Source organism: Lepisosteus platostomus, chromosome 7 (assembly GCF_059453375.1).
Source record: "Lepisosteus platostomus isolate fLepPlt1 chromosome 7, fLepPlt1.hap1, whole genome shotgun sequence".
Classification (NCBI taxonomy): domain Eukaryota; kingdom Metazoa; phylum Chordata; class Actinopteri; order Semionotiformes; family Lepisosteidae; genus Lepisosteus; species Lepisosteus platostomus.
The window spans coordinates 10,187,930-10,203,256 of NC_142617.1; the positions used below are offsets into that span (position 1 = coordinate 10,187,930).

A 15,327-nucleotide genomic window follows, 5' to 3' on the forward strand; every position below is an offset into this window, starting at 1 on the left:
AACAGTTTCCCAAAGTACACAAACTATTAAGGATCATGCGGAAGACAAAAACAAAAAGTGTTCCGAAGTTTTTCCTTACCGATAAAACTTTTCAGTCCAACAATACACTCTGTAGAGGAAATGGCTCTTAAAAGAAGCAAGCTTCTGCGGTAAGTTTGCTTTTCAATTATTTCATTTTCAGGTGAACAATTTTTACACTTTGCGCCTTTTATAGAAAATGTAAAACAATTCTAAGTAATTTATAAAACCTAAACTTGAATTAAGTATTGATCTCATACCCACTTTTATTATTATGATACTTGACATACTTCCACACTTAATTAATATTTCAGTTATGCAGTAATGATTACTGGACTTTAAAATATAATGATTTATTAGCCTTTATTCTGTAGGTAAATGGTTTTGAGACATAGTTGTTAATCTTACTTTATAGACACCTTCAATATCTATTTTCAAATTCATGTTTAAGAGTCTCACGAGATTCTGTATCTCTGGTTAGCGCTGAATAATTTATATGTCTCTTCTCACTTGGTATTACATGGTACCCATACTAGGGGACACTACAGTATATGCTTTTTTAAAATAATATGTTGTAGGGCAAAAAAATAAATATTGCAGAAACCTGTTTTACACAACCACATCAAATTGCAAGCATATTGCACCATGGTAAAGTATTATATTGTGTAAGCTATTGATCAGCATATCCCAGATATAAATCTACTTTAAATGTTCATAGGAATTAATAATCAATTTTTTAAACAAAACGTTAAGGTCAGATATTAATACCTAGAATTTGGAATAACGTGTTACATCATGTGTGATGTGGATTCAGTCTTGGTCTCTGAGTGTCCTAAATTATAAAGAACTAAAAAATCCATCGAAACCAATAAAATGCTGGCAGTTCATTTTTAATGTACATGATTATGCAAGCATTTTTTAAATCCATTTAGAAAACTCTAATCTCCAGGACATCCTTTACACATCACAAGCTGCATGATGCTATAGTGTTATCACTAAATATAGCTGTTTTACTAGAAATGTGAACAGACAGACAGAGAAATGTTACTTCAGCAGAACAAAATATAATGTGGACAACAATCATTGCAGTTCAAATAACTGAAAAAACAAATAGATTACAAAGTAACTACAGTATAGCAGTTTAACTTTTTAATTGGCTTCCATTCAAAGCATCTTCCATCTAATGAGGAAAAGTTTTACATGAAAGAGAAAAAGTGCACATTTAACAGTGGTCTGTGAAATACAGAGGCAGTAGTATTTCCTCTAGACATTACTGTTGGTTTAGAGTTTTTAATGATATTAAAGTTGTGTGTAATCTATTAAATACAGTCACATGATGATCTCAATCTGAGCACATTTGTATAAGCAATAATGTAAAGTTGATCTAATCAGTGAACAACACACAATCATGCATATCTTTTTTATGCAAGTTTTCAAGCAAGTAAAAACACCATCTGCTTAAGGCAACGTTCTTGGCAAGCCTTGGAAGACACAAAAAGGCAACATTCACAGAGTGTAGTCCCTACAACACTGAGGGATCATTGCACTCTCATTAGCCATTAAAGTCCCTTAAATTACATTCTAATTTTCATTCTTACTGTCCCAGAATCTGAAACATTGTTCTTTGTAGGCGAACATCGTCCTAAAACACAAAATACGTTTAGGCCTGGTTTCACAGAGCCTCATTAGTTCTAGTCTCTGGCTACCTAAAGTTAAGTTAGACTAGGACTAGGGCTTCTGGAGTCTGTGAAACCATACCTCAAAGCCAAAAATGCACTGCTTTAAATCTCGCACTTACAAGGGATAGAGACATTCTGAACACAATACCCTTTTTTCCACCTATTTGAATATAACATTGGCGCAACAATACATTTCCCTTTAAAATAACATATCCTCAGGTGTGGGATAGATACACTCTATAGCCTGTTGGTCGAAGGCTGCATTTAGGTGCCTTGAGTGTACAAATAATAGAGCAGGAGATGCACAACCTGGAGTCTTGGAGAACAAGAGGCTTTATGGTTTTCTTTCCACCTGTGCTCTTAAATTCAAACAATTGGACTCCTTGTTTTCCTTAAGTGGAAAAGTTGAAGCCTCTCCTTCTTCTTTAGAGTTTTTTTTTTAAGGAGAGTTTCTAAAACCTGCTGGACAGCAACTCCTGTGGATTGGAGTTGGGCTCCAATCTGGCTGGTCTGAACCTGGCGATACTGTCAGCCATCTTGGGTTAGGAATCCCCAAGGGGCAGTGTGTAATCCACACTGGCTGGGAGGTTTCCTCATTGTGTAGTCTAGCAACCACCCAAGTGGTGCTGTGAGCTGCAGGCAGTAAGGAAAAAGTGCTCTTGACAAGAAGTGCCACATCTGAAAGAGGCTTAACTGCTGAGATGGCGTTCTTATTTCTTTTTCAGCATGGAATTAACCTTTACTTGTTCCTAATGCCAATTTTTCTCACAAACCAAAAAGTATAGCTCTTTCCTCTTAAAGTTATGCACATGAAACTGACAATTCCTATATAAAAATTGTTTTCACAAGGATCAATGTTTTTACACACGAATTTATCCGAGATTGCAGATTTTTTCACACATTTAATTTTCTACCTTTTTTTCGTGGTTTTAAAATGACTTCCTAATGGCTTTGAATTAAGGGGGAAGGGGGGTAAAAACACTAACACAAATTGTTTAAATATTCTCTTGGTACTAGACAAGCGACTTTGTTCAAATACATTCTTAGCCCTTTAATTGACATCACAACAGATGCTTCTTGCTTTCAAAGACCTATTGCTGAAGGGAGGCACATTACTATAGACAGTCATTCACAGAAAGGCATTGTTAAATGTACATAAAAAAACAACCTTGGAGTTACAAATCAAAAATGCTCTGTTTTTGCTATATTGGTCTTTCAGGCAGCTTCTTTCCCAAAACCTCAGGTTTATTTACAAAATATGCACGCACATAAATGGGAAAAACAAAACCAGCTAGCCTAAAAGAAGTGAATTTGTTCTGGAATTATAGTCAATAGATTCAGAACGTTTGGGAACCACAACGGTGAGCATTTCTTTACACTGTTTATGAAATGTTTTACAACCCAAGTCAAGTGATTAAATACAGGAACAGCATCTTGGGTCAGATCAAGAGGACTGCACCGGGATGGCGTAATCTAAAAGCTTGTTGACAGGACATCACACAGTCTTCTCTGGGCGCACTAAGCTACCCCACGCCGTCGCATTTGCGGTCTTTGGCTGAAGAACAATTCACGTCTGACTTGCTAGCATGGGCACCTCCTTCCAGGTTTTACAGCTTCCTCGGAGGAGTGGACTACGTTTGGAATGAAACCGCTTTTGACACCTTCCCAGTCCTCCTGAATGCTTATGTGCCCCCTCTTCACTCGCTCATAGATGTCTCGGGTGAGGATGGTGAAGGACTCCTCCACGTTCGTGGCGTCTTTCGCCGAGGTCTCTATGTATTTCATCCCGCAAGCCAGCGCAAATCTCTCGGCTTCCTCCCGGCTCACTTGCCGTTGGTGTCCAGCGTCACACTTGTGCCCCACCAGAAGAAACACGATCTCAAAGGGCTGCACGTACATCTTGGATTCATCTAACCAGTCCTTCAGGTGCTCAAAGGACCTCCGATTGGTCAAGTCAAAAACCAGGAGTCCTCCCACTGAGTTGCGATAGTAAGAACGCGTTATAGACCTACAATAATAATAATAAAAAAATAACAGTAATTTTAATCAATCGGAATCTGTTTCTACTGTACATACAGACTACTACTCTGGATTGAAGATGCATAACATTTTGTTTACCTTAAATCCCTAATTGTCCTTTTGAGGACTGTGCCAACTGTAATCTATTACTTGAGCTGTGGCAGAGTATTTCTACATGATCATTATCGCGGCCTACATTAGATTTGGTTGTTTAGGAGTGCACGTTTTATAACATACGTTGGCCCTGAATTGCAAACACGAATTATTTGTCAAGTCATTACAGGCGGTTTTAACTAACAGATTATCATAATCCGCATTCCCCCCTCCCAATAAAATCTAGGTGAATCAAAAGTTTCTAGGATCCATGCAATAAGACTTTTTAAATGTTTCATACACAATAAACAGAAGAACCTGAATTGCATCGTACAAATAAATGGTTGAGAAAGAAAAGGACGTGTAATGGTGTGCACAAGGTATAAATGATTCAACTGTTTTAAAAATCATTTCACCTCATGAACAACAAAAACTTCCCTTGCATTACATCGAGGCGACAGAACACGGTTGATCTCCTACCTGAATCTTTCCTGACCCGCTGTATCCCAGAGTTGTAGTTTGATTCGCTTCCCCGGTTCAATCTCAACTAGTCGGGCAAAAAAGTCAACTCCTACCGTAGGGTCAGAAACATCGGTAAACTTGCCCTCGGTAAAACGACGCAGCAAACACGATTTTCCCACCGTCGAGTCACCTATTACGATCAATCTGAACTGGTAAATCCAAATCGCTTCCATTACAACATCCCTTTAAATCAGCGATTTCAAAACACCCATAAGATCCCGCATAATGACAAAGCAATAACCGAGCACCCCCAGTTTTCGTTCGGTATCCACGTGCGGTAAAATATAATAACCGAATATAAACTGATAGATTTGTATTAAATGGTGAAATATCTGAAATTATGTGCGTCTATTGGGGCGAATCATGCCATCCGCCAGTTTTTTTGTGTGTGTGCAGTGACACTGCTTCCAGCATATTCGCTCAAATGTCTTTACTGCAGATATCACATCATCCTTCTTCTAAATCTAAGCACGGCTTCTTTAATTCAAGCATACTTCCGTGCACTTGCACACTATTAAACATGACGATTCAATTAAGAAACAAGTTTACCCAAGGAAAAAAAAATATACCAAGCGCATTAAAGTTAAATCCTGTGCAACGGAGAGTACTTTAGGCTGTTTCCTTTCCGCCAGTCTGTATCCTTTTCTTTTTTTGATGATGACGTGTACAGTACACATACAAAAAAAATCAACACTGAACTACAAAAGATACACTAACTAGTTATACTCGTGCACCCCTAGCACCAGAGAAAGGAGTTGTCACTTCAGCACCACGGTAGAGCTTGGTTGCAGCCGCAAACTCCCTGTACCACGAGAACTGCGCCAATGCTCGAGTGACACGTAATTGAACCAATCAACGGAGGATAAAGCCCGCCGGCTTTTTCAGTTTCGCCTATCAGAGCAGAGGAAGGAGGAACCTACGAGTCACACGGTAGATTATCCCGTAGACCTGGCACAATTACCTGCGGCGATGTGTATATATTGTCCTAGTCTCAAAATTAAAAAGGAGTAAATAAACTATAAATGGAAGACAAGCGAGGAATAAAATATTCAGGTAGAATACAATATTTAATCATAGGCAATCACGTAAATAGCTACTTCATAATACAGCGCAGTAGATCTTATTTAGAATTGTATTTAGAAAGTGGACGATCTGCATTCTTACACTGAATACGATTTTTACAAAATGAATAATTATATTATACGGCGAGATCGTTTTATATTTAACTCATTTCATTATGATTTCTTTACAAATACGTGGTTTATTGGACTGTGTACAGATAAAATCACACGTGTGCGCTGTAACCACGTGTTATATAAAATCATCCGGTCGGTGCTCTTGGAGGATTTCCTGTTTTACTGCAAGCATGTGTTTAATTTGCATTACCTTTGAATACATATGTAGTTACAGTATATCACGTTGTATATCAGTATATCAGTGTTGTCTGTAGTTAAACTTTAACAATTTTGTAGTTTTAATTATCTGTTATTATTATTAACTAATAAAGCTCACGACCTGTACCTTTTACAAAATGTAAATAACATTTTTTGTCTATTTGAAAACAGCGGTCCCGGTTTCATTCGACGTTAACAAATCAAATGGACTTCCGAAGACGAGTGAAAATTCCGGATGCATTCACGAATCGAGTAAGAATCCTTCACATGTATTTCCTCTTAGGATCGTACATCATTTATAAATAGCAACGTGAATAAATGCAGGTCTGTATTTTGCGACGAAGAATCAAAAACTCGGAAACGAGTCATAAACATTGAGATACGTTTTTTTTCCAAGTTATGGTTTTTAACTGTCGAACAAATAAACGACTTTTTTCGTATATTAGTGCACTTGTTCTTAAATAAAGCTACAAAAAAATCCAGAAAACAGAGGAAGACATCCGTTTTATTTCAATTCTTAAGTTCAGAAGTAGTTCAGATTAACTTCTGCTGTGCTTTCACCACACTGAAGCTCAGCAGGTGTGAGCCTGGTCAGTACCTGGATGGGAGACCTCCTGGGAAAAGCTAAGGTTGCTGCTGGAAGAGGTGTTAGTGGGGCCAGCAGGGGGCACTCACCCTGCGGCCCATGTGGGTCCTAATGCCCCAGTATAGTGACGGGGACACTATACTGTAAACAGGCGCCGTCCTTCGGATGAGACGTAAAACCGAGGTCCTGACTCTCTGCGGTCATTAAAAAATCCCAGGGCGTTTCTCGAAAAGAGTATAGGGGTGTAACCCCGGCGTCCTGGCCAAATTTCCCATTGGCCCTTACCAATCATGGCCTCCTAATAATCCCCATCTATGAATTGGCTACATTACTCTGCTCTCCTCCTTACTGATAGCTGATGTGTGGTGAGCGTTCTGGTGCACTATGGCTGCCGTCGCATCATCCAGGTGGATGCTGCACATTAGTGGTGGTGGAGGGGAGTCCCCATTACCTGTGAAGCGCTTTGAGTGGATTGTCCAGAAAAGCGCTATATAAGTGTAAGCAATTATTATTAATTATTATTATTATTAAACCTGTCTTTGATCTGGAAGATGATAGCATGCAACATAGCCTCAGGCTTCCAACTTTATTGGTTTCATTGTCACATTGCTACTGCTCTGCAGGCACTGCTGTGTTGCCATAGTCTGTTATCTTACAGTAAAACATTAGACAGTAGTTGATGTATACAGGAAGAGTAAGTACTGATGTTAAAATTTAGGTGCATCTAAAAACAACACATTGGGCAATTATTTAGTGAATGAGCTTAAAAGACCTGAGTTGTTGGAACTGTGCTACAAGACGGATTTTTAAGTGTGTATGATAATGTAGAGGCATATTTGTGTGGATTAAAGACCCAGAGGCATCATAAAAATTGACAGGTACACTGGTACTTTGCAATGCATCTATTTACAGTATGTCTTAGTTGTCTGATTGGGGGACACTTAAAGACAGATAAGCATTTTCTTCTGCACTTTGAGTCTGGGAGTTAATGATTTAGAGGAGTGCTGTAAAGTTTTCAGTCCAGAGTTCCAGCAAGTAACATTTATTGATCATTTTTAGGTCTGCTTCAAAAAAGAATGGAACTTCAGGAGCAAACCACATCACCTTCTGCTCAAAGGACAAGCAGCGAAAGCAGCTTTCTCAGTATGTTCCGGAAATATAAACTGAAAGAAGTTTTTACATGGTGAGTTGAATAAGCTTTGAAAGAACTTATTAAAACATTGTTGTGGAAGTTTGTACTCTTTACTAAGAGGCTGCTAGATTAAAAAAAAAACATGCTCTTAATAAGAGAACATCTCATTAGTTTCTTAGTTGTTCAGTTATTTTAATTAAATGGAGTGTTTTATTGCAGGTGTTTGTTAACAACTGATTTTCTGATCAGACTGACCACTTTGTAAAAATGAAAAAATGAGAAAAAAGGAGGCCCTGTGGTTGGACTGCATGTTTTGCCACTCAGCTTAAACCATAATTGTTAAAATAAAGAGTTGAGACATGTAACCATTTTCAGGGTTAGCCTAAACCTATTGATTGGCTAAATCCAAACCCTTAATTATCAGACACAATCTCCCATATTATTTAAACTCCATGATTTGCCAGTTTTAGAAAAAAAAGTGTTTTAAAGGTAGTTTTCAAGAACTAACATACTTAATGTGTAAGCATAAACCTGACATTCTTGCTTTGTCTGAAAGGACCAAATGTGTTATAGGGAGAAACCTTGTGACATCATGCACAGACACACACTAATTGTACAGATGTTTAAAAGTATACATGCCCAGGTAATGTAAAACAACAGCTGCAGACCACCAGTGGGTACACCTAACTGGATGAACTGGGAGAAACAATATTTTGGCTTTCTTTCTCTGCTGTTTGCTCGATTGCCGATTGGAAAGTCATGTCAAGGTCACTTCTCATAGTATCATTAAGCCGACCCTTTTCTTGGCGGAGTTAATGAGGAGGCCCAGGACAGAGGTGAAAGTTTCTTTCTTTTCATGGCCCGCAACAAACTAAGCCAGAAGCTTTAGAACTACAGTACCAAGCTTCATGCACATACTGGACACGTAAACGTGCGCATACACGCACATACAAACCAAATGTAACAAAACAAGTTTCTCTACAGTCTACAGAGGGTCTCTACAGTATATTTGGTCCTTTCATGAGGATCAAGTATGCTTTACTTCTAAAATAACAGACAGCTATCCTCCCAGAATACCATGTTTAAAAGATGAAGGAACTGGATGAAATCATTTGGGAATTCTGACACCTAACTAAAGGTATTAATATTATCATGATTGCCTTTTAAAACAGGATTTTGTGTCTTTGTGAAACTAGTGATTTTAAGTGACAGGCAAGAAATTTACTTGTCTTCTCTCAATGTATTTACATTTTTTTTAAATTTATTTCAGGAATCTGCTCCAAACTATAGTCTTGGGTCAGTGGTTATCTGTGCTTATATGTGGGACTGCGGTCACCAGCCAATACTTGGCACAAAGTTTTTCTGTGAACACTCCAATGCTACAGAGCTTTATTAATTATGTTTTACTGTTTCTGACATACACTTTTGCGTTGGCCTTGAGAAAAGGTGGGTAAACCTTTTGGACAGTATACACATCCTATGTCATTCTTACTTTTTGCTTAGAAGCCACAGCTGTCTCTTTCTTCCATGCTTTTTCATCAGCTTGACCTAGTTGTTGAAATTTGGCCTGTGTCTTTCTATTTGTGACCTTCTCCATTTGGAATTCAAATGTATTCTGTCTGCCAGTTTTTCTGTCAGTTGTTTTTCTGGATGGCTTCCTTAACAACAGCAAAAGATACAATACAGTGTATCCCTGTCTCCTTAATGTATTTGTTTTCACACAGTCTCTTCATTTACAGACTTCTCTTGCTGTATATAAAACAAACTGAAAAACAGTTGTTGGATTGTGTGCTAATCGTCATTGCTTGTTAAAATTGCCTTAGTAATATTTATTTAAGATGTTGTTGAAATAATACTGTACATGTACTAATTGTTAAAGTCAATACTGCGATTTCTTTCACGAAATGAGTGAATCTAAGTGCCATGTTAGCTAATGGACTGAATGACCCCTTTTCATTAATGAACTTTTTGTATTCTTAAGATAATACCCACTTTTATATTCTTGGGTCTTATAAATATCACATATATTTACAGGAATAACACATTGGTTACTTTTCTTTTAATCATAGGGAATGAAAATATTTTGCAGATTCTAAAGGCAAAATGGTGGAAGTACTTATTGTTGGGAATTACTGATGTGGAAGCCAATTATATGGTAGTGAAGGCATATCAGTTCACAACACTCACAAGCATACAGGTAACACCTTTCCTTAATCTTTATAAGTTTGTTATATAATTATCATTGCTAGCATTTGCTTTTTAAGTGATTAGAGTGTAATAGAACTAATCTGCTCTAATATCTAAAACTTAATGTGTAAGATACATAATCTTCATGAAGAGTGTTTAAACAAACAAAGACTCTTAATATGTGGACTTGTGAGTGAGTAAGAGTTGTGGTGTGAAACTTGCCTTGTTTGTCTTCCAGCTCTTGGATTGCTTTGTGATTCCCGTGTTGATGGGATTGTCCTGGTATTTCCTGAAGACCAGATACAGGATAGTCCACTATGTGGGGGTGGGGGTGTGCTTGCTGGGAGTTGGTGCGATGGTTGGGGCTGATGTTTTGTCAGGAAGAGACCAGGGCTCCTGTAAGCAAAAAATGTTTTGTTTTTTTTCCCAAAGCCTTTAGTGAGCAAATGTTTCCATGTGTTTTTTTAAGCGAACATCTGCTTAATAAAGTTTCACAAAAAGATCGAGAAAAATAAACTGTAGGTTGCGCAACAGCACAAGCCATTCCAGATTTTACTGCTTGAGTTTCACTCCACCAGCTGTCATCTGTCTAAGTTAATGTGCAAAAGCTTTGTTTATTATTAAACTTTAAATAACTTGACCTGCTATGTGTTTGGAATGTGTCCCTTTCTGGAAAAGGGCGATGGTGACAGGTGCAACATTAATGGAGTCATTTGCTACTGTGCATAAATCCATTTATATTAAAGATTTACTTCTTATTCAGACTAATTGTGGTTCGAAAATGTGGATAAATTCAGAAATTACTGAATCCGTACATGGGGCTTCAAATAGATGCATTACAAAATTTGAACCTAACATTTTTAAGATAACTTTGTAGTGCTTTTAACTTGCATTAAGTTTTGAGTAGCTATTCAACCTCGACTGATAAATACCGGATATGCTGTGTGTGTTCTGGAAGTCTGAGTGAGGTACGAAGGTGCAGCTTGTTTGTCTTCAAGCTGATTTTGTGTTTTTCCCCACAGCAAGTGACGTTCTGTTAGGAGATTGTCTGGTTCTCATTGGTGCTGCCCTGTATGGTGTTTCCAATGTGTGCCAGGAGTACACCGTGAAAAACCTGAGCCGAGTGGAATTCCTAGGCATGGTGGGAATGTTCGGGACCTTGCTAAGTGGAATACAGCTGTAAGACACGGTTTCTCTCTATCCATGCGTTGGGTCCAGGGTCAAGGATGGCTTAGTGCCTCTGCATCATGTATTTTGCACTTGTGATCACTTGTGCTATCTGTATGCTATGTAACTTTAATTGGACATGAATGATTGAGTTGATACAAGTCACCAGTTCAGTTCTAAAAAATTATAAACACTAAATTTCTAGTTTTGTATTTCAACGTAAAAAAGGGAAATGAGAGAAATATTAAGTTCCCTTTGAAAATGTAATATTTGGGATTTTATGTGTAATTTTCAATAGTGATACTATAAAAAGTGTCTTTCTTTGTGAACATTTTTGTTTTTCAAAGAGAAACATAGCAGTCCTACACCCCTAACCCCCTCAAATTTCTTCTTAAAGACCCCTAAAATATGGTCAAAGGTTAGCCCTTGTGCAGTGAGCTTTGACTGCATCACCAGCAACATTCCAGGGCTCCACTGTGCTCCCACTGGCCTTGGGGACTGCAGTAAATAAGACCTCTATATAAATAACATCATCACAGGCCGGGATCCAGGAAAACCCTGGCGAGGGAATATGGAGGCTCCCGATACAGTGCCAGCATCTTCTTATTAGACCAGCCAGCCAGATCTATTTCAGCCACTGCCCAGGTCAGAGTCATCATCTAACAACAGTACCACACAAGAAGAATCCTTGTTGCAGAAAGTAATCACCTCTGGGCGCTCCCAAAACAGACGTGTGCCACTTTCAAACGGGGTTTACAAAGGGAAATAAAAACTAGCTGTTTTGTACATTTATTAGGTGGGTTACCTTAAACGATCTAGTAAAATAATAGTTTCTGTTTTTCTATGCAGAGCCATATTGGAACACAGAGAGGTTGCAAAAATCAATTGGACCTGGCAAGTTGGTATGTTTTGCCTTTGAAAACCTGTATGTGCTTATCCTTTTCAATGAAATACTGTTTAAAAGCATCTGATGGTGTAAATGTCACCTTCTGAACACAATCTGTGGATGTGAAAATATTCAAATGTTTGAGTAAAGCACAGTTGCCTTCACTTTAGTGTTTCACTTTTCTCAGTGTTAATTCAGCTAAGCCAAGTTTGACTTTTTGGGAATATGTTATTTTTGTGAACATTCATTTCATGTATTTTGCTGTTTGACCATTATGTTTGTTACTTTCTAGGTTCAGATGGTTTTATAATATATACCAGGAACTTATTAAAATATTATCAGTACTAATGCCATCGCGTAGGTTTAAGAATAGAAACAACAGCTGCAGAGGTTAACTAACAGCTTCTAAATTTTGTTAGATTTTCAGAATATTCACTAACCAGTGGAGTAGTGGTTAGGGCTCTGGAGTGGTAATTGGAAAGTAATGGATTCAAATCACAGGTGGGATACAGTTGTTGCAAGGTACTTTGTTCAAATTGCTTTAGATTGTGTAAATGGGTAAACATGTGAGTTACTTTGGATCAGGAAAATTAATTAGTAAACAGGTGATTATTGATGTTTTTGTCCGATTAATTGATTTCAAGTTGTTTGCGTCTTTGCAGGCCTGCTGTTTGCTGTCTATGCTCTCTGTATGTTTGGGCTGTATAGCTTCATGTCCATTATTATTAAAATGACCAGTGCCACTGCAGTGAACCTCTCCTTGCTGACCGCTGACCTGTTCAGTCTTTTCTTGGGCATCTTCCTTTTCCATTGCCAGGTAAGGTAAACACAGGAATGTAAAATTTGCATGCATGTGTTTTTTAAAGTCACAAAATCAGTGGATTGAATTGTAATTCTGTGTGGCTCGCGATCTGCTTTAGCACAGAACTGTGTAAAGAATAAGTGCTGTAAGGGTTGTTATTGTCTATAGCTAGTAGCTAGGACACTCTCATGTTTGCGGTAGAAGTAAATCAAAGTCATGACTTGGTGAGATGTGGCATCAGGAGTCAGCCAACTGTCGAGAATGGTCTGATATCCGTTTTATAGCAGGGATAACTGTGAACAAGAGCAGAGTGAAATGTCTTTAATAATTTTGAGAAAAGACATGCTGTCTTCAAAAGCCTACAGTGTAAAAATAGAAAAGTTTAGATTTCTCCTCGTGGTCTTCACAGGATGATGAAGTGCTCTAATTGAGAAAGAGTATGTGCTTAATCATTCACCTCTATCATCTATTTCATATTCATTCGCTATATCAATGTTAAGAAAGGTTGCTTCATGCTAATTTTGTTCTCTCAGCTGCACTGATAATATGTAAACAGAATAGCATTGCACATTTTTTTAAAGTGCAATGTTCGTACCAGTGCTAATCATGTCCATTATGCGCTGTAGAGCAAATGTTCATACCAGTATATCATCTTTTAAGTGGCTAAATTTTCTTAAAATTGCAATAATAAACAATGCTGTGTTTCTGTTCTTTTTTTCTGTTTGTTGTGTTGCCAATACAGAATTAACATTAACATGATGTGAATTTAGAACTTGTATGCAGGTGTAGGATGGATGTGTAAAGAATTCAGTTTTCACAACTAGCCAATTCATAGACTTAAGAGTGTACAGTGGAACTGTTTTTTAGTATTTCTTTAATTTACACCATAACATTAATAGCATGTAACTCATTAAATTAGAATATTATCTATAATATCTAAATATCCTTGCATTGGTTTCCAAGATTTGATGCTGGTTTGTGAACATTTAACTGCTAAACTACATCTGATCAGTGAACAGATATGCAGGGGTGTCTTTATTTATAATATTTTGCATAACTTTTTGGGGGATCCGGGATAGTTTCTTATTCAAGGTCCTTGTTTAATAATTTCCTCTCTCTTTCTCTACAGTTCTCGGTTCTGTACGTCGTCGCCTTGGTGGTGATCATGATTGGGTTTGTTATGTATAACTCGGTGCCAACATACACTCTGGCTGCTGCATCTGAACCGGCCGGGCCAGGCATTGATAATCCTGCCTCAGAGACAGAGGAGGATAACAAACAGGAAATGGCCATAGAGATTCCACCGGCAGTAATGGACACAGCAGCTGCACATGTAACAACTGATGGCCCAGGCACGTGAAATCTAAAATGGAATGGAGTGGACTGGAATACACCTTGCTTTTTATATAGAAAAATAAGTCTGAAAGAGTTTTTTGTTTGCTTTTTATAGATAATTTAAAGAATTAGCAATGATTTAATTGCTGCCATTCACAGGGTGAGACACAAAAGCCATTATGCGTCTGTCTCCATTTTTCCCCAGTTTGGTATTATTTATTTGTTTTTTTTGTGAGAGGATATGATAGAAATCGGTCGAGTCATTATTTTGCACATTCCGTAAAAACATATGACTTCGGTTGTTGAAGCTGGGAGTGTAAAATCTATTGCAATCTATTGCATTGTCTTTCCTGGGTTTCAGAAGCAATGCTTTTACAAGTTTGATTTTGGCTTGTCTTCAACTATCTATTTGACTTCTGACAAACGATTGAAACATTAAAATGTTGCGTATTAGAGATGTGAAGTGTTTTCTTTATGAAAATGATGGATTTGTATGTTTTTAAAATGGAGACGTATCTCAAAGTTTTGGAAGAATAATGGCATTCAAATTACTTGTCTGTCAAGCACTGAGAAGATATTGTTCAGCTGTCTTCCATCTTAGAAATGAATGCCAGTACTGTTTCAGGAGAAGCCTTATCTTCATTGTTAAAACTGGAATCTTCTGTAACTCATTCAGAGGTTGCCACTGCCTTAATGCTGCTACCTTGTTGAGGTAACACCTTGCATGTTTTATATGTGAGGGTTTGCTTCTTAATTAATGAGCAAGCTGAATCTTAAAACATTTTTGTTTCTTTAAAAATGGCATTTGATAGAGTAAATCAGAGGTGTGAAACTAGTCCTTAAGGATAATAATGCAGTAGGCTTTAAAGATGACTTTAATTCATCAGCTAACTATTGGCTGGTTTCAGACAAGATATGCTGCTGAACAATGAAAACGCAACCATCTTAGTGTCGCAGTAGTCACTAGTTCTGTGGACATTGGTTGTTATTTTTATTTTAAATAGTGATAGGGTTTGTTGAGGATTTGAGTAGTACTGTTATTTGGTTAAACAAAATACCGAACTTTCATAAAATCATATGAGTTTAGTATTTGAGTTCAGTAAATTGCACCAATGAGTTGATTATAAATCTTTAAACAGATATGCAGAAAAAGCATGATTTTAATAAAAACAACATCGGTGAAAGATATGGTCATGTCCTAGTTAAGTTATAAATATCCTTTGATCACTACTGACATGATTTAAAATGGCTTGTCTGTGAGGGAATCTGCCTGTAGAATGGATATTCTGTTTCAGTAATAATTTCACTAATTCAGAAAACCTCTTGAGAGTTAGGTGACATCCTGTAAGACAGGGGACCTTTCAAACTGGCTGTGGGATGTTACATCCGTCTTATTTATGGAATTATTTTCAGAATGTATGTGGGCATTACATGAAAAATTCCTGGATGAACTAATGCAAATTTGCAGAGTGGTTGTAGCTCACCATTTGCAATAAAATTACTTGAA

General features: G+C 37.5%; 2 protein-coding genes across 5 annotated transcripts; one reads left to right on the plus strand and one right to left on the minus strand.

Moving 5' to 3' along the window:
• Window positions 1–36: 36 nt before the first annotated feature.
• Window positions 37–14,277, plus strand: LOC148658150 (queuine/queuosine transporter SLC35F2-like). Of its 4 annotated transcripts, none has more exons than XM_088639178.1 (11): window positions 37–149; window positions 5,897–5,977; window positions 6,667–6,808; window positions 7,371–7,494; window positions 8,714–8,889; window positions 9,513–9,640; window positions 9,869–10,028; window positions 10,653–10,809; window positions 11,647–11,699; window positions 12,346–12,500; window positions 13,615–14,277. In XM_088639178.1, the coding sequence occupies exons 4-11, from the start codon at window positions 7,388–7,390 to the stop codon at window positions 13,843–13,845; spliced, it is 1,167 nt and encodes a 388-aa protein (XP_088495304.1). In that variant the 5' UTR covers window positions 37–149; window positions 5,897–5,977; window positions 6,667–6,808; window positions 7,371–7,387; the 3' UTR covers window positions 13,846–14,277. The 4 variants fall into 4 exon arrangements, with proteins under 4 accessions (XP_088495304.1, XP_088495302.1, XP_088495301.1 ...); XM_088639177.1 differs by lacking the exon at window positions 37–149 and adding an exon at window positions 5,316–5,384; XM_088639176.1 differs by lacking the exon at window positions 6,667–6,808 and having other exon boundaries at window positions 38–149.
• On the minus strand, window positions 1,146–5,099 carry LOC148658151 (ras-related protein Rab-39A-like). The gene is made up of 2 exons (XM_088639180.1): window positions 4,290–5,099; window positions 1,146–3,705 (listed from the first exon to the last, which is right to left on the minus strand). The coding sequence occupies exons 1-2, from the start codon at window positions 4,502–4,504 to the stop codon at window positions 3,279–3,281; spliced, it is 642 nt and encodes a 213-aa protein (XP_088495306.1). The 5' UTR covers window positions 4,505–5,099; the 3' UTR covers window positions 1,146–3,278.
• Window positions 14,278–15,327: the final 1,050 nt, after the last annotated feature.

Coding starts and splice junctions, on each gene's coding strand:
- LOC148658151 (XM_088639180.1), bottom strand. CDS start 4,504: ATGGAAGCGATTTGGATTTACCAGTTCAGATTGATCGTAATAGGTGAC. Junction 3,706..4,289: donor GCGGGTCAGGAAAGATTCAG/GTAGGAGATCAA, acceptor TTATTATTGTAG/GTCTATAACGCGTTCTTACT.
- LOC148658150 (XM_088639175.1), top strand. CDS start 5,354: ATGGAAGACAAGCGAGGAATAAAATATTCAG. Junction 5,978..7,370: donor CGGATGCATTCACGAATCGA/GTAAGAATCCTT, acceptor GATCATTTTTAG/GTCTGCTTCAAAAAAGAATG. Junction 8,890..9,512: donor TGCGTTGGCCTTGAGAAAAG/GTGGGTAAACCT, acceptor TTTTAATCATAG/GGAATGAAAATATTTTGCAG.